General features: G+C 42.3%; 1 protein-coding gene across 1 annotated transcript in view; it reads left to right on the forward strand.

Moving 5' to 3' along the window:
* Positions 1–14461, forward strand: part of si:dkey-117m1.4 — a 17436-nt gene extending 2975 nt beyond the window's left edge. The window contains exons 2-9 of the mRNA XM_046414122.1: positions 4326–4420; positions 4782–4863; positions 5743–6112; positions 7317–7391; positions 9836–10998; positions 11610–12436; positions 12725–12955; positions 14187–14461. Of these exons, the coding sequence (XP_046270078.1) occupies positions 4326–4420; positions 4782–4863; positions 5743–6112; positions 7317–7391; positions 9836–10998; positions 11610–12436; positions 12725–12955; positions 14187–14440 (3097 nt within the window). The 3' untranslated portion in view covers positions 14441–14461. The remainder of the gene's footprint in view (positions 1–4325; positions 4421–4781; positions 4864–5742; positions 6113–7316; positions 7392–9835; positions 10999–11609; positions 12437–12724; positions 12956–14186) is intronic.
* Positions 14462–18797: the final 4336 nt, after the last annotated feature.

Raw genomic sequence — 18797 nt, forward strand, 5'->3', positions numbered from 1 at the left:
TGTGTGTGTGTGTGTTTGTGTGTGTGTGTGTGTGTGTGTGTGTGTGTACACGCATGCTCAAAGGAAAAGTATGTTTGTGTGTATGTGCACACTGTGTGTGTGGGTGGTACGGTATATGTGAGAAGGGGGTGGGTGGGGGGTGGATGGTGTGTGTTTGTATCTGTTTTATTATTGAGGATTCTGTGTGTGTGTGTGTGTGTGTGTATGTTCTGCATGAAGGACGGAGTGTACGTGAGGCTTATTGAGTGAGTTTGTGCATGTGTGCCTTGTGTTTGTGAGTGGTTCTGTTTGTGTGTAATCCAAATGTATGTAGTAGAAACAGTTGCGTGACAAGAGGTTGTGTGTGTGTTTGCATCTGCAAGCACACTTATTATTTGCTTGTCCGTGGCAGAGAAAGAATAATGTCTTTGATGGAACGTGTGTGTGTGTGCGTGTGTGTGCGTGCAAGCAGTACAGTGTAGGAGAGAATATAGATATGCATGAGTCTGAGAATCTGTAATGTGCAGATTGTATGCGTGCGTGCTTGCCTTCGTGTGTGTGTGTAAGAGAGGAAAAAAGTGTGTGTGTGTCAGAGATGGAACATGAGACTGTGGGTTTGGTTATGTGAGAGAGAGAGAAGGAGAGAGAAACTGAGCACTGGAGAGAGAGAGAGAGTCTGTGTGTGTGTGTGCGCCTGAGTGAGCTTTCCTGTGTATGTGTGTGTGCGCATGTGAGCTTTGCAGAGAGGGGGAGGGGTGTGTGTGTGTGCGTGCGAGCTAGAGAGAGGATATTTGTGTGTATACTCTGTGTGTGTGTGTGTGTGTGAGCAAGTGTGTTTGCGTGCCTGTAAGCCTGAGAGGGAGGGGTGTGTGTGTGTGTGTGTGAGAGAGAGTGTGAGTGAGCGCCTGTTTGCGTGTGTGTTTGTGCATGCATGTGGGCCAGATAGGGGGAGGGGTGTGTGTGTGTGTTTGTGTGTGCATATGTGGACTCTACGAGCTGTGTGTGTGTTTTAGTTTAGTTTAGAGAGATGTGCAGTTAGAGAAGAATGAGAGAATCGATCAAGAGGGTGAGACAGGGATGGAGAGAAAGATGGAGAGGTCCGCTCACTGAAGAAGTGGAGGTGAGACAGATTTGGTTGGCAACAAAGTTCCCAGAAACTCACTGAACCAGAGCTGAACACACAGACAAACACTCAGAAGACCCAAAATAATCCAGCAAAATATAAACTCCGAGGAAAACTGTGTTTTTCTGGGAAAAGCTAGTGACCTGTTGGGATCGAGTGTGTTAGCATGTGTCTAAGTGCGAACAACTGTTGAAGCTTTGCTATTTTTTTGTTGTTTGGTGTCATTTCGCTCCAGGCTTTTGAGTCGCTCCGGGTCATACTTCAGTATCGTTGCTCAATGGATCACTCACAGGAATCGTGTCGTGATCACATGCAACCACTTTACAAATTTCTATTCCAAATGAAACTGAAAATACATGTCATGATGATGAAGAAGAAGAAGAAGAAGCAGCTTTATTGACAGTATATACATACACACACTGAATTCGTCTTCTGCATTTGACCCATCCTTAGTTGAACACACACATGCAACACCCGGCAAATTACATGCAGTGAAACACACACAGGAGCAGTGGGCTCCTTCAAGCGCCCGGGGAGCATATTGGGGGGTTAAGTGCCTTGCTCAAGGGCACATCAGCCGGCTAATGGAGAGGGGGGCATCTTCCACATTAATCACTCAAACACACCCAAATTTTTCCTGCCCGTCGAACCGGTGACCCTCGGTTCACAAGCCGCTTCTCCAACCTCTAGGCCACGGCTGCCCCCAGGCAGAAATAATGTACAAAACAGTTTATTGCCTTGGACACGAGACAAATAGTTCACAGTTCACAGAGTTCACAGGTCTTTTTTTCAAGAAACTTTATTGATTTCCTTTAATTTATTTTATTAACATGATAAATATGACGTGCATCTGCGTCCCTTGTTCTTATATATTCAGTTACATTCCTTCATTTGTAGATATCACCACCACTGAAGAGTGGAAATAATAATTACAATATGTTAAATGGACTGTCCCTCCCTCCTTGTATAGGAAGCTGAAGAGACTGGCAACTTGATTTTTCTCTAGAAGTCCTTGAACACAAGATGAAAGACAAATCAAGAATGAAAACTAAGCGATGATCATTGTTTCCTATTTCATATCATACGTTGACACAGTGGCCTTTGTGTGTGGCCATTTCCGTTAGTTTCAGCTGTATTGCAGAAATAAAGTTAATTTTGACATAAACAAATGCAGAATCTTCAAGAGGTAGCAGTGTCTTGTGACCGTGAAAGTGTGTGGTTGAAGGATGTTGGCTACCGCAGGTTTTTATAAATGTATTATTGTGATGGTGTGGCCTTTTATGTGGTAATGTGATGTTCATGGTGATGTGGTAAAATACCACTGTTCTTTACAGTAGTATGGAGGTACTCTTTCAGTTGGTGGAGGAAGTTGTAAGCGACCTAACAGTAACTCATGTTACAAAGCACTGACTTAAAAGTGAAGGTTTTGAAGCAGTTTGTTTGGTCTGTTTGTCTTATTTGTGCTTTCAACAACAGTCCCGTGATATGTGTCAAAGTAGATCTTCACACTTGATTTTATATTTAAGATACAGAAGCTTTCTCAAGATTTCTTGATAGCTATCATATTTGATTTTTGCTCATGTTTTCCAAAGCCGAGATGTGTGTGGTTGGTGCGGAGGAAAGCTTCTCAAGGGGGAAAACAAGCTGTACGTATGTGAGTCTAATGCAGTCGCATGCGCGCGCACACACACACACACACACACACACACACACACACACACACACAGACACACATACACGTGTGTGCACAGTATCACGAGTCCAGATGGGAGTGGAGTGGATCAATACAAAGACAGTGGGTCTGGTTGATATCTCTGCTGAATGACTGTCTCTCCCTCTCTCTATCTGTCTTTTTTCTCTTTTACTCCCTTTTTCTATTTTTCTTCTTCTGTCTGTTTCTGTTCTGCTTTAGTTTTTTCTGTCCTATCCCTGTTTCTGCTTTCTTCCTCTCCATTGTTTTTTTGTTCTTTTTTCTCTTGTCTGCCTGCACACACACACACACACACACACACACACACACACACACAGAGACAGTAATGAACACCTCAAAATCCAAAGCACGATCTTCCTATGGCCTAGTTTTAAGAGCCTCCAATGTCATGCGAGTAAAAAATAGACTGACGGAAAACAATATTGAGATCTGTGGTAACAGAACTATCCCAGAATCAGCAGAGGCAGGATCAGTTTGGCTCTTCTGAGTGAGGCAGTTTTGGCATGGATTTAGTCTGAAGAAGATAATCTTGCTTGGCCCATTCTGGTCTCACACAGGTGGCTGCGTTTGAGCTCCCTGGGGTAATGGCACACTTCTTAGTGGTGATCCAGGGGTCAGAGCACTCAACTATGAACACTAACTAGATTCTTACTGTGGTCAGTGTGGTTGTTATTCAGTCTGCACGGGTTTACAAGGACATCATATCAAACTGGATTCAGTCTCAGAAATGCTCAAAAACAAAAGTTCTTGTATTGCTGCTTGTGTTTGGACATTGCAACATTTGAGAAATTCTGGTTTCTTTTCTTAGCATAGAAATGATAGTGGTTGTTCAGTTTTATTGTTGATATGGTTTGTCTGTATTTGTTTAATGTTTACATGTTAGTTTTTTTCTTTTTGACTGTGTTGTGATAACATTTTCTCCTGTTTAAGACTGCACACACATTTTCTCTGATATGTAAAAAGTGAAATAATTGCTAACATTTTCTTACATACATTGAATAGATTTGTCATGATGATCCTGGTCCAAAGGGAACAATATTCACATTTGAATATATGACAACTCAATAAAATGGAAGTGAAAATGAAAGGCTTGACATGCAAGAGAGGGCATTCCTTTCAGGTGTACTTTTGCCCTGAGCTGTCTTTAATTTCCGAACCTGTTGTGTGTAGACGAAAGATGGCAAAGTATCAGAAAAAGTATGTCTGAGAATGTCTGTAGGGGGCTTTGCTTCTGCAGAACTAATCTTGCATTTTAGTGCAGATCATCTAAATCTAAACCTAATTCATTTGATCATTGTCTGGTTGCTGAGGTTTTATTTCTGTGTGTATTCTGTGGTTTATTTTTTGGTATTTTATTGGCTTTTTATGGGAGGTCTAAACACTGTCGGTATTGATCCATTAGGTGGCCATCAGCTTATTGATCACTCTCTGACCCGATTGATGTGAAGTTTGGGCAGTAGGCCGATTGATTAAATGATAATTACGTGTGTTATTTGTGTGTATTCTCTCCAGGCGAGGCTGCGGAAGGAAAAGGAAAGGGACACCTGTCAAAGTCTTTGTTTCACACACTGAGGAGGAGAGCGTGCCTGAACACAGCTTCAACACAGGTGTTTGTGTGTGTGTGTGTGTGCACATGCGTTATGTCTGCATGTTGTTTTCTCACTGCCATTAGCTGTGTATTTATATGTGTGTGTGTGTGTGCGTGTGCTTGCGCATCTGTCTGTGTAGCCGTGTGATTGGTATGGGGGTGGAGTGTGTGCAAGTGAGTGTGACCTACTTTTGTGCGTGAGTGTGTGTGTGTGTGTTTGCCTACACATGTGCTGTGATGTGCACCTGTGTATGTGCTCCAGGAGATGGGGTGATGACCTTTGTGAGAGAGGGAATGTGTGTGTGTGTGTGTGTGTGTGTGTGTGTCTCCTTGCATACTTGCATGTAATCCTTTTATACTAACTGTTGGTGTGCTCTCAGGTGATCGTAAGGAGGCAGCAGAAAGTAAACGGCTCACCCTGGATGGACCTTTCTACAGCACAGAGTCTGCTCCTCAGAACTGGTGAGTATATAGACATACATATATATATACGTGTGAGTGTGTGTGTGGGTGGGTGTGTGTGTGTGTGTGTATATATATATATATATATATATATATATATATATATATATATAAACATTTTGTTCAGCTATCAATATGTATGCAGGCCAACATATGGTTAAACCATTGCTGGTGGCCTGTTTAAAGAGCGCTTCTTTCACACAATGGTTGCTGATCTTGTCTCAGCACTCGAGGACAGCTTTGTCTGAGAGCAGTAGTTTTGATTCCTGGTCCCCAGGACTTTTTATTTTGGCCATGTAATCAGGCTGATTTATACCCAAGATGTCAGAAGAATGCAGTTGTCTAGCCAGTAGGTTTAAAAAAATCAGCAGCACTGTGAGGAATAGGATTGAGAATGACTGCCCTGAAGCACTGGCATGAGCTTGTATGTGTGGATTATTACTGTTTGCTTTACACTCATTGAGCTGCAGTAGATCCCAACTGCAAAGAAATTAACCCTGCAACTAGATGAATGTGCAGTGCTCTGAGAAAACATCACAGTTACTATTGTATTACTTCTATTTACTCACCTTAATTGGGAAAAACACCAGTTACAGCAATTTGTTCTCAACTTGCTTTTGTGCTGTTAATAGTACAAATATTTGTAATATTTATACAATACAATGAAATGAAAGTCAGCAAACAGAATTGGAAAGCTGGAATCAGTCATTATTTGGCATGTTTGTATAATAAATTCTAAACAAGTAATCAGTTGTAAAGAAAAATATTGTTCATTAATTTTGTGCCAGTCATGTAATTGTTTAAGTAATATAAAAGCACATATTGTCTGATGAAGGTGGTGAATTTAGCTTTCAACCCTCCATCCCCTTCACTTGCCAGTGGTTCATCAGAGCAGGCTCATGGCAAAGTCTCCTCCGGATCGAAGACCAGCTCCTGCTTGGCCTCCACACCGGCTTCTTCTCCTGCTGCATCTTCGGCTCCAACCCCAACACCAGTTCCCGCTCCTGCCCCGGCCACGGCGACTTCAGCTCAGGCCACATCTCTGACCCCCGCATCCACGGCCCCGGCTGCCCCAACAGCCTCTGCTCCAGCCCCAACAGCCAGCTCCTTCCCTCCCTCCCCTAACTGCCGCATTCGAGAGGTCCACTGTGGCAGCCAGGTGCGGCTGGTCGTTATCGCCATCCGAGATATCACCAAGGGGGAGGAGATCACTGTGGACTACAGCCTGACGGAGTGGGGAGAGAACCTGGTCAGTGCCTTGAAGGACAGATCCATACAGGACACACGTTTCTGTTAGTGCACTTGCAAAGACATGAATTCCCTCACTTTTAAGCCTGCAGTGTTCTTGTCCTTGCTGAAAAATGGTCAAATATAGGCAATCTGACGACATCCCAATATGCTCAGTGCAGCAATCTAAAAAAATTGCCAAAACGTGGTGTCGAAGTTAGGGAGAGTTTACACTGATGATCATCACTCACTCAGACGGCGCTTAGTTGTGAAAGAGGAAAATGCATCAGTCTTCTCTGACGACAGTAGCCTCAATAGACGAGAACACAGTGTAGCGGCATTATGATTTGACTGAGCAGAGCTACTCATGCTTGCTCTCACTTAACAGTCTAATTTTAATTCTTAACCTAACCTTAACCAAAACATAATTTTAATCTCAACTCTGAATTTAATGTCTAATGTCGAAACCAGTCACTTTATCTCTAATGATTTTACCATCAAATTTTCTTCACTTGTCTGTTCTTAGTTATTTGGTCCTCATAAGTATAGAAGTACATTGACACTGTCTACATAATCTCTGATGACTTCAGACGGGTAACCATATGTGTATTCACACACTGTTGATCAGCTTCACACACTCACTACACACACGCGCGCACACACACACAACTAGGCAAGGCATGGGGTTACCATGGTGATGGCTGAGCTCCAATTCTCTCTCTACCTATAGTGCTTTAGCAACGGTAACCATGGTTCTACGACATCTGTTCCTTTAATGGATCTCATTAGATTGGATCAATTTACTCAGCAAAATGATGATAACAGAATCCATTTATGGAAATCAAATTTACAAAATTGAGAAACTGACACCAGGTCCCTTTCTTCAAACCCACATTTTAATATCTTCAATTTGGCTGAGATAAAGTCTAAAACAGAACTTTTTAGGTTTCTATTACTGTACTGATATTTTTGCGCTGTACTTGGTATTCTAGCCTGATTGTGTATTGCTCATGAGAAGTTAATAGTATGTGAAAGCACATCTCTCGTCACTTCTTTTGTTTGTATTGTTCGTGGGAGATTTGGGGTTCTAATCAACCTCTGCGCTCATGACCAACTGTGAAGGGGTGTCCTCCTGCTCTCTGAGTGACAGCTGAGGCTGATTGTGATGGCAAACGTTAATGAGCAGCGTGCCGGCTGTTTTAATGTGACTGCTCTGTGTCCCACAGGGTTTCCGTGGTACTGTGTCTCCAGCGCAACATGAATGTAACTCAGACACAGAGAATAACAACAATATCAAAAAGGTAAGAGGAAAACCACTCCTAACAAGTTAGGTTTTACAAATTTTTTGATTAAATACAAGTACTAATTTAAACATCACTTGACATTTCTTACCTCCTTCGCATTCACTTTCCTTTTACGTTGTATTTCACCTTGATATTATGACTGAATGAAATGCTTAAACACAAGACTGAATTGTCACTTGAATATATGGTTCATAGCAGAGCTTCATAGTGAGTTTGGGTTCACTGTTTGGTTGTCTGGCCCGCAATTGTTCTGGCCCCACTCTCACTGTTCTTATGGTGTCATTTTTAGCTGCAGCAAGCAGCTGTTTTCAGTGAAAGATCCCAGATATTTTCCCCAGGAGTTGGTAGAGTGTGAGTATTGCATTCATGAGATCGCCACAAACACACCTCCAGATGAAAACTAATGTTTCTCTGGAAATGCTGAAGGAGTAAATAAGCAACTACTGGCTAACAAGTTCACCACATCACAAGGTAACAACACTGTCATAGTTGTATCTACTGCCCCCAAGTGGCCCAAAAGATAATTGCTTGCCTGTTTAGAGGACTCTGGGTCTGTTTTGATTCATAGGAGAGTTTGTACTGACTGTTCTTCTGCTAAAACAGTTTAATTAAAGAGGTTAGGTCAATGTATTTTACTAAGAAAAAACCCAAAACAAAACAAATGCACAGAACTGTCATTGTTTTAAGGACTTCTGTTTTGAATACATATAGTGCATTCTATACTCTATACTACATTGATGTTTAATTCTGCTTTGTGGTGGGTTTCTCACAAACGTTGCTGCCAACATCTGTGTAGTTAAAAACAGACTGACTCTGTAAAAACCAAACATATGTGAACAAATGTTGATGCAGTTGTGATGCGCTGCCGTGCCTACAGGATGGCACCTGTCGTGGTGTGGGTGGACAACATTATCGTCAAGTCTTCCTCTGCCTCCTCTGAATAATAGCTTTATTGTGTGTAGTCATGGAATAAGTTATCATCAAGTTTTAATTCCTTTAAAGTAAAGCACCACAAGTAACTTCACCTGTTTATGCCTGATGTTGTTGTGCTGTCTCCTGTCTCTCTTAAATGGTCTAAATGGGAAACACTCCAGAAACCACTTACCATTTGTGTCCAGACAGTTCACTGTTGACTCTCTTGCCAGCGATGCTTGCCTTTCACTTAATGCTTTGAGATTTAATGACTCTTGTGACTGTGCATGTGATTAGAATGTTGAACATCCATGCAGTGGTGTCAGTTAAGACATTTAAACTGCGATGGAGCCAACCTGTAACATGGTGGTAACATACTGAGGTGGCTAGTTTAGAGATCCCAGTAGTTTAAAGTGGTTAAGTCATGCCAGTGACCTATTTTGTTTAGGAAAGGCTCCTCTGGCCAGCGGATAAGTTTTTTCTTTTCCACATAGCTCCACATAGGTCTTTCAGTAATAATAGTTATTTCTTACTTGTAATAAAATGGTCAAATTAGTGGACAAAAAAATCCACTAACATTGGGCTTTGTCTTCCGTGGGAAAGGATAAAATCGACATTGATATTCTTATATGACTCTCCAGTAGTCATGAATATTTATCAGCTATAACTCCCGTCATTTGTGATGTAAGTTGTTTACTTGTTTTCCAGTGCAACGCTATGACATGTGTTGAAGTTCTGAACGCTGGGACGTAATTAGTTTTCCGTCCGTCTCTGTTAAAGTTGCATTCAGACATCACTCTGCAGAGATCCAAGTACCACCATAACACGTTCACTTGACTCCAAGTTTTCCACTGTTTCCTCTTTACCGTCGTGTTCATGACATTGAATGCGACTCGCCAGAAAGAAAACAGAATAGCAATGAGAAAGGAGTCAAACACTGTTTTTTTATTATTATCTGTTTTTTAAAAATGCCACATTCACTATATAGACACAAGTATTGAGACACACCTCTTATTGAGTTCAGATGTGGTATGGAGCTGTTTTGCCAGGGTTGGACTGGGCCTCTTACTTTCAGTGAAGGGGAATCTTGCTCAGCACACTTTGGTGAAGGCCCTTTTCTTTTCCAGCATGACTGTGCCCCAGTGCACAAAGCAAAGTCCATAAAGACATGGTTGGATGAGTTTGGTGAGTGAGTAGAAGCTGTTATAGCTGCAAAATGTCCGTGTATTTAGAATGCAGTGTCATTAAAGTCCCTTTTGGTATTATGGTCAAGTGTCCAAATATGCTGTAGTCTATATGTGCAAATTTTGGTGTAAAAAAGACTTAAAATACAGGAAAACTAAGAGGCAAGCAGCTGTGAAAATAGATACACTGAAAAGGTAATTTATTAGTTTTCTTGTCACAACAAAAAATATCATCTGAAGGCAGGAAAATGCAAACCTTCTAATTTTTTAACATCATGTTAAAGAATTAAGAATGTCAAGTGATGTGCTCTTTGTGACCACCCTGTCACTGTCTCTCACTTGCAGGAGGATGAACCTCTTTCTCTGACGCCCCAGAGACAGCAGCGGCAGCACCCGCAGCAGCAGCAGCAGCAGCAGCAACAGCAGCAGCAGCAGCAGCAGCAGGAGTATGTCACCCCCTCTTGGTCTCTCTCCCCTTCCTCTTCCCCCATCTCCCACTCTGATGCCAGCGACTCAGAGCCTGGAGATGAGGACAATGCCAGCCCCCGTGGACGCGCACTACGCCGTCGCAAAAAACGGCGTGGCACTCCTTCAAAGAAAAAGACTCCGCACCGGACCCCACCTGGGCGACCACCGGCTGCCTCCCCCACCACCATTTCTCCTCACAACCGTCCACTCCCTACATCCCAATCATCCCCTCCCTGCTCGTCGTCCTCCTCCTCTTCTTCAGCTAAGCCTGTGTTCAAAGCTCCGGCCCCACTTGGTTCCAACACTACAAACAACGTCAACATAAATGTGCCCAGAGGAGGAGTGTCCATAGATTCCATGCGTCAAACCTGCGAGTACTGTGGGCGCCACTTCCGCTCCCTAGGCCGTCACTTAGATAAACATCATGCACACCAACCAGAAGTGTGCTCTGCCCTGGTGGAGCGCTACACACAGATGCCCCGCCTGCATGCACAGAACACAAACCCCACCACACACACACACACTCAGCAGCACTTGAAGTCGTCACAAGCCACGGGACAGAGCCGCAGTTCAGATCTTCCACAGAGCAGCGTCCAGGACCTTTCCATGTCTCCGCCCACTCTCACAGCAGCCAACCAATCCCTAGGACAAAACTCCACCCCACCTGTGCTCACTCCTCCACGAGGACAGAACGCAGTGCCGGTGTCTGTCTTAAAGAGGAGCCCACCGCCTGTGACGGCTGTGACGCAGGCCAGGAAGGGAACAATGAGGAGGATGAAGAAGGAAAGACTGGAGGAGGAGGAAGAAGATGAGGAGGATGAAGATGAAGAAGATGTGGAGGTGGTGGAGGTGAAGAGGCCCAAAGAGGAGGAGGATGTTGAGGTGCTATGCCCTCAGTCCTTCAGCAGCAAGTCGGCCAAAGAGATTGATCCACCAAAGGAAGAGGAAGAGGAGGAGGATGAAGAAGAGGAGGAGGAGAATGGAGTGATGGAGGTGGAAGATGAAAGTGGGGCAGAAGATAAGGAAAAGGACTTGCTGAGGTAACTCGAGGTCTTTGTCTGCTTTGTGAGAAAAATTGAGAGAAAGGCTGCAACAAACATTTATTTTAATTACTGTTTTAATCAGCAGTCATATTAATTAATGATTTTGTTTGCACTGTGTTTTCCTGACACTACTCACAATATATGATTTCAGGGACGTGAATTACTGCATCAAGGGAACAAATTATAGTTGCAGCTTTTAGTTGACTAATCACTTGATGGTAGATTGACAGCACCTGTTCACTGAATAATAATTTTTGCCATTTTTAAGCCAAAATGCCAAATATTTGTTCCTTCCAGCTTCTTTGATGATCCAAGAAAATAAACTGCAGTTTTAATTGATAATGAATGAGTTATGAATAAATGATTGTTAGTTGCAGTACTAAAAAGTAAAATAATTTACTATACAAATAATCTTGAAGTTCACGTATATCTGCGGGAATCTGTAGTGACAAAATATAGTACAATGTATACAAAAAGTAAATTGTAAAATAAATTTGGTGCATTTTAGCTGTAACAAGCTACCATCAAGTTGTTTTAACTTAACTGAAACACTAACGCCATTAAAACAAATAACTGGACTAACCGCTCCTCATCTCTCTTTATTGTAGTTCGGGGCGTCACCACCTGCTGCCCCTCCTGTCGTCCTTGTCCTCTCTGGTGCTGTACCTTCGCCGGCTGCAGCACTCGGCCTTCTTGTCCCTGTCTCGGCAGCTGCAGTCGGCCGAGGCTTGGCGCCTTCTTTGCCATTCCAGCCTTGCTCTCCTCATCCTGTACAACCGTCGACGTGAGTGTGAGGTCTCCAAGCTGTCCATCACTGAATACCGCGCTCGTGTCACTCCCCAGTGTCCTGTTCCTGTCCCACCTGGAGCCCCGCCAGCTCTGACTCCATTGGAGGCCTCCCTTTCCCCATTTGAGCGCCTAGTGCTTCCTCATCTCCCTAGAGTTGGGGTCCAGGGTAAACGTGGACGGGTCCAGCCCCTCATCCTTCCCCCTCACTGCGAGCCCTGCCTGGAGCTCCTCCTGCAGACACGGCAAGATGTGGGAGTCGACCCCGCTAACCCGTATGTCTTTGCCAGGCCCTACCATTCCCCTGCCACACCACTACGAGGTACTGACCTCCTCCGCAGTCTGGCTCGCTCAAGCGGTACCCGCAATCCCCGTGCCCTGACTCAGACCAGGGTTCGCCGACAGGTAGCTATACTGACCCAGCTGCTGTTACTGGGAGAAGGAGAAGAGCCTGGGCAGCCTGGAGGCAGCGCTGTGGAAAGATTGGAGCACTTCTTGGAGAGGGAGTACCATGTGACACAGAACTGTGCCGGAATTGGCCAAGACCCAGGCCTGATGGGCAGAGTGGGCCGAGTTGTGCTTTGTGGAGAGCGTGATGGAGTGCTGTTCAGAGGAATGAGCCTGAACCACATCTGCCTGGAACTGGATGGTGAGATATTTGGATGGCTGAATGAATGAGTGGGACTTCAGGTTTTTTTACTTTTGTCAAAGACGAGCTGTGTCATTCCTGTCTTTATGGTGTAAAACATCCCCCCGACTGGAAAAGGATTATGATCTTTCCATTAGTTTTTGCAGATCTTTTTGTATGAATAGGAGGTGTACTGTGAGAGAATGTGGAGATTTGTGACAGGTTATGCTCATGAAGTTTGCTCTTTCTTTCTTCACCTTTCTTGTCTTCTCTTTTCCTACAAATTCGCCATTCCCTCCCTCTTTCCAGTTATGTCAGGAAACTCTGCAGACTCATACTCAGAGGGGGAGTCTGACGGGGAGGTGAAGGAGAAGCCTGAGGTGCCCGCCCCTGCTGCTGCTCCGAACCCTACACCTACCCTGCTGTATGTCAGGAAGGGTAAGAACAACGGCCGAGTGGGACGACCCAAGAAGCTCAAGAACACCCAACCACCCCTTCCGCCTGCTCCACCTCCACCTGCAAACCGTAGGAGAGGCTCAGGTCAGCCCAAATCAAGTTTGTTTAGGTTTCAAGTGTGACTGGACAATTAAATGAAATAGAGGAAGACAAATAAATAAAGGAAAGTGTGCAGGTGAGATTTTAAAAACCTACTGCCCTTAAAAACAAAAGACAAAACAAACTAAATGAAACAAAAATGACGATAACAACAAAAACAGAAATGTCAGCAATGATAAAACAATAAAGGGAAAATGAAAAACATTGTTATTATGGGGAAACAGTTAAAAAGGTCAGGAGGAAGTAATGTGTATTCGGGGTGTGTGAGTGTAAAACACAACTTGTATTAGTACATGTTTATCCCAGAAGTAAAAACAATTGTGCCTTGTTCTTCAAAAATGTCAGCAATACATCAAAAACAGTGAATTTGGATGTAATATTGCCTACAATTATACAGTGAACAGAGTAAAACTGAAGGCACCAGTTGTCTCACAAAAACCCCCCCCCAAAAAATAAAAGGCTTAGGCCAATCATCTGAAACACTTTTGAATCTGAAAAGTACAAACACATCAAGTACATCGAACTCTATGGCTTACATGATCAAGAAAGCATCCAGAATGTGGCAGACGTTTCATTAGGGGATGCATGTGGCTTTCTCTAGAACCCGTTGTTTAAGATCCATTCTCTCTACCATATACAATATGCTGTCAGTGTGTGTACAGCTGGTAAAGACTTAGTCACTTGCCCAGCGATTTGAAATGTCAGATTCTCCTCATTTCAATCACAGTTTATTCTCAGCTTTGATAACAGCTGTTGAAAAAATGATCTCACCACAAGGTCCCTCTAAGAGCTGTTCTGGAAAGCTTGATGGTATCAGCCAACTGAGCAAATTCCAGCTGTTAATAAAGATCATTTGTTATGATTGATAGCTCCAGAAAACCTAAACCTTGTGATGAGATCGTGTTTGATATGACATTGGCCTAAATTTAATAAAATTTTCTCAAATGTGAAGTGTTCAGAAAGATGCTGTTTGTGTTCTATCATTTTTAATATTACCTTCAATTTTAAAAAAGCATATTGTTCAAAGGAAAAACCAGGAAATCTGAATTCTCCTGTTTTCTTTGTCCATTTTTACAACAGTATTTTTGGGAGGTTTGTTCATTCTTTGTTCAGCACTCTCACTGTGTTCAGAGTGCACAGTTGCAAGTTTGGGAAGTGTGAAGGAGAGAAGTTGGTAAAACACATCTGATCTCTGTTCATCTCTGCTGCTTTTCAGGAAAGCGAGGGGTCCTGAAGCGTCCATGGTCAGAGGCAGAGCGGGCAGCAGTCGAGGAGCACCTGACCCAAAATATCACCGAGCTTCGAGTCCCTGCCAAGGCTGACTGTGAGCGCTGCTTGCAGCAGTGCCCCCTGCTGGTCAGCAACCACCGCGACTGGCGAGCCATCAAGTTCTACTGCCACAACCGCATACAGCTGCTAAAGAAAAACCAGCGGCGCGAAAGTGAGCCCCAGCCCCTCACTGTTTGCTGAGAGGGGAGAGTATTTGAGGGAGGGAGGGGAGGGAAGGGGGATGTCTGGTGTGGTGCAGCTGATCAGAGCAGATTCTCAAATGGTACCCTGCTGCCCAGGAAATGCACTAATTTTGAGAGGACGGTCCTAAATTTCACTTTTTTCTTTTGTCAGCGTTTGTTTGTTTTTGACACGGCTATTAATCTGACACCTGATGGCATTTTTTTATTTTGAGCCATACAAGAACAGAAATTTTGAATTAAATTCTTTGCTGCTCTACCTTAAGGTCTTAAAAACATACACTAGAGTATTTATGGTTCTCCTGATTTGAGGGTTACAGTGCAAGTCTTGTCAAAAGCAGTGCGCTTGGACAGCTGCCGTTTGAGACACGTCTTGGGGAGACTTCAGAGACCACAGCACTGGATGCAGCCTGCGTTGTGTTGTATATGGACATTTTCTTCCCCTCCTTCCAAAATGGATACACTAAACCGACATGTAAACAAGGGATGCAGTTGAGCCCTACAGTGTTGTTATATGAACGTCGTGGAGTAGCATTAGCGTTTTATGCACTTGAAGACGTTAATAGGACAAATGGCCTGTGCTTGGGCCACACTTTTCTCAATAGTGGCTATATAATTAGAGTAGGACTAACTACTGCTAATGTAGAAATAGCCAGATCTTTCCTCAAACAAACTAGTTCTTTTCATACAGCTGACTGTGCAATTCTGACTATGGTTTCATTAAACTCAGACCTTGACTTAAATGTGAGGTACTAGGTGACAAATGAGCTTTTTTGCTGTTACTATGATGCTTTTTTTTCTTTTCTTTTTTTTTAAATTGAAATGAAACCCAACATTAAGATGGAGATGAGTTTTTAGAGTCATTGTTGTGGTTTTCATTAGAGAGAGACAATTAAATGGCCTCAGAATGTTGTGAAGTTACTTTTGGATACTCAAATTGTTAAGTTAAACCGCAAAGTCCAGAAACATAAGAACTGTTATGAAACCTGTCATGTTGGACTCTTCCCGCACCCCAGAGGACCAGTACAGTATGTTCTCGTTTCCTATTGTTATTCGTTTTTGCCAGCCTGTTGCACATTTGTTATTCGAAGCTGTAAACAAAAAAAAAAAAAAGGTGCTGCAGGCCAATAAGCTGGACATCACTTTATATGTGGAGAGGAGATTTCCCGTGGTTGTGGCAGTTTCTTAAGTTTCCTAAAAAGTGGGCATTTATCAGAGAAGTGATTGTTCTGTGTCACCACGTTCGTTGCATTGTCTGTGTTTTTTTTCCCTCCAATGGCTAGAGCTCCTCCTGTCCTTTCCAGCCACACTACACGGTTTGCAGCTCGACCAGATTTTTAGGTTTTCCCTTCAGTGTTGCTGGAAATCTGTGTCCAACGGACTAATATCTCCATGAAACCTCAAGACAGATACTTGAAGTTATTTAAACCTTTTGCAGAATCTTTGTGTTTGTTCTTGCTCTAGCCTTGCCAGTTACATTGTACATAACAAATATATTATCATTATGCTAACTGGTTGTTTGTGCTAGACTATATGTAGCTTTTTCCATTTCTGAGTTATTGCTATCTGTACATAAGCCTGTTTGTAAATACTCCTCAGAGAAACAAAGAAAAAACACAATGTATGACATGCCTTGGTTATTGTGTTATGTTTTTTCTTTTTTATAAGTCTTATAAAAACTTAAAGCTCTATGATATGTGGTGTGGTTGTTTATTTTGATGCCCTGTGTCACCAAAAGTGAAAGGTTTCTCTCTGTCAGATTTGTATATTTTTCTTACCTTAAGGGCGACATTTTGAATGCCTTAGATTTTATATTACTGGGAACTTGGTCAGTAATATTTCCAGCCTCCTGCATGCGATTCAGCATTATAGACACTAGATGGCGGTGCTGATTCATAAAACATTCTGAGAAAAAAAAGAAAAGAAGAGTCCTAAGCATATCAATTCCTCCTACAGCGACAGATGTTCAGAAAATACCTTATTTGTCTGGATGGAAAACTTTGTATGTCTTGTACACACTATATACTCTCTTGGTCCCTGATCGTATGTTGTGTAACAACAGCTCCTCGTCATCTAGTCCTTTTTTAATCCAACTCCCACCATGAAAACATTTTCTGCAGTAACATAAAGCTTGTTTTGATAATTTGTTATTAGAACTTAGACACACCGTGCTGGCGGTGTCTGCTGTATATTTTGTGCTGGGGGGAACCCGACATCAATGAAATGGGTGTCCCATTGTTTAAGAGACATTTCATGTATCTGCAGCATCTCCAAAGTGATTCCAGCTGGGGTGCTTTGTTGCATACCTTACCTATAAGTCTCCAATTTGTATCTAAGCTATCAACATTTAATGACAATTCCAAAAGATAACATGGTCTCAGTATCGACTTGGACAGCGTCAGCTTGAGGAGTAAGTGAATGGGCAGAGAAAGATCAAGGAGGCCATTCACATCTGTTGCCAAAATGGTCTTTGAGCAGAGACATAAGCTGTCAACCTGGTCCACTTCTACTTCCATATTTGGGTCAGGCAGCAGCAACTTATTCCTCACTCTTTGTCCGCTGATGAAAACAAACAAACAAAAAACCCTACTAGTATTTTCTTCCACATTATGTTACACATAATAATAAAAAACACACAGCTTTCTTCTCATAGTATCACTCAACCTCTGTCTTTGAGGCTATGTAGGACACCTTAAAGTCTGGGAAAATTAAGGACTAGTTCATATTTATAGCAGAAAGTCTGCATCAAAAACTGGGTGCTGGGGTTTGAAAGATGAGGCATATGGGCAGGAAGGATCAAACTATTTGATGCTGTTATGGGAAATGTAGGATAAAGTTTTTTTAGAAGCTAAAGGGCCTCAGGTATTTGATTTGGTTTGATTGTGAATCCACCAACTTTATATAAGTACAGTACCAAACATTTGTCCATTAAAATATATATATATGTAGTCAAACTTGGTCACATAAATTCTCTTGCTCTTTGTGACCTTTATGTATTTGGGTTGTACTGATTGACTGTTTTCCTCACTTGAATTATACATACAACTTAAGCTGCCACTGTACTTCTTCAGAAGTCAATTAGGTGGTATTTCACAAACTGAGAATGAGACAATAATCAACAACAAATGCCACAGAATGAAGAACAATCATAGAAACATTATATTTTTACAGTTAAAAGAGTTTAAGATCCTGCTGTTACCACACCTTATTAAAAATATAAGTACTCACATCAGTTTACCATTAAATGCTGCCCACTGTGTGCTCACGGCACCCTTGACACAGCATGAGCAACCCAGCATTGTGTTTACAGAAACAACCCGACTCTTTCCAAGTGTTAAACCATTAAAAGTTATTATTTAGGTTGTCAAACTGGATTCCCTGAAGGATTTCCTGATCCTGAACTGTAAGAACTAAACAAGTAGAGTCTCATGTGATCTTATCTTCTATTTTCTCTCTGCTTTTTCAATAAAAGACACAGCAGTTATTATAATCTAATCACAAGAGGCTCCTCCAGCAGCAGGTGTACTTTGTGACTGACGTTTTCTAAGGGGCCCTGTTCAATTATTCTTTATCTGCATTTGTTTTCTATGATTTATGAATACGCCAGCAAAAGCTGTTAACACGATGAATACAAAAACGAGATGAAGGCCAGCAGTAAATCGAGCTCTGTCTTAATGGTGAGTGTCACTGAGTGTGTTTATAATGAAACTCTAACAGTCAGAGCTCCAACTAGTGCTTGTGTTATTTAAATGTAAAAGCTTTAACAATGGCAACAAAATCATTTCTTAAGGCCCTTGGCATTCACTTTCTCAAGATGAAATGTTAAAGCTTTGCTGTCTAAACAGGTTGAAAATTTAAAAAAAAAAAAAAAAAGTGAATAAATGTGGCAAAAGACCCATGTTTACAATCACTGGAACATTAAAAAATAACGTGATTTGTTTCATGCAGGACAGTGTGCGATTTTCCTGTTCTCCAGAAGATGGTAGGAAAGGTACAAAATGAAACATTAGCTCATCATAATCAAAAAACTGTAATTTTCTCTAAGCCTGAAAACATGTAGGTTGAATTTTACCCACCAAACATGGCTGCAGTCCTGTTTTTAGAGGGAAAAAAACTTGACATTTAACCCATTTTGAAGCTCTTTGCACAACTCAGTAGAAAATCCAGTGAACAGTAGCTTCTGGGCATCCATATAAAAGAACGATGAAATCCTTATTTGGGTTCAAAGGTCAGGGCCTGCACCTCTGGCTTCAATTCAGTCTGTACAGAATCAGTGTTTTCATTTTTCCTGATGGTCAGCAGAAATAAGAATTTCTCCACTGCAGGACTTACAAAGGCCTATCTCATCTTATCTAAAT

Source organism: Scatophagus argus, chromosome 2 (assembly GCF_020382885.2).
Source record: "Scatophagus argus isolate fScaArg1 chromosome 2, fScaArg1.pri, whole genome shotgun sequence".
Taxonomy (NCBI): domain Eukaryota; kingdom Metazoa; phylum Chordata; class Actinopteri; family Scatophagidae; genus Scatophagus; species Scatophagus argus.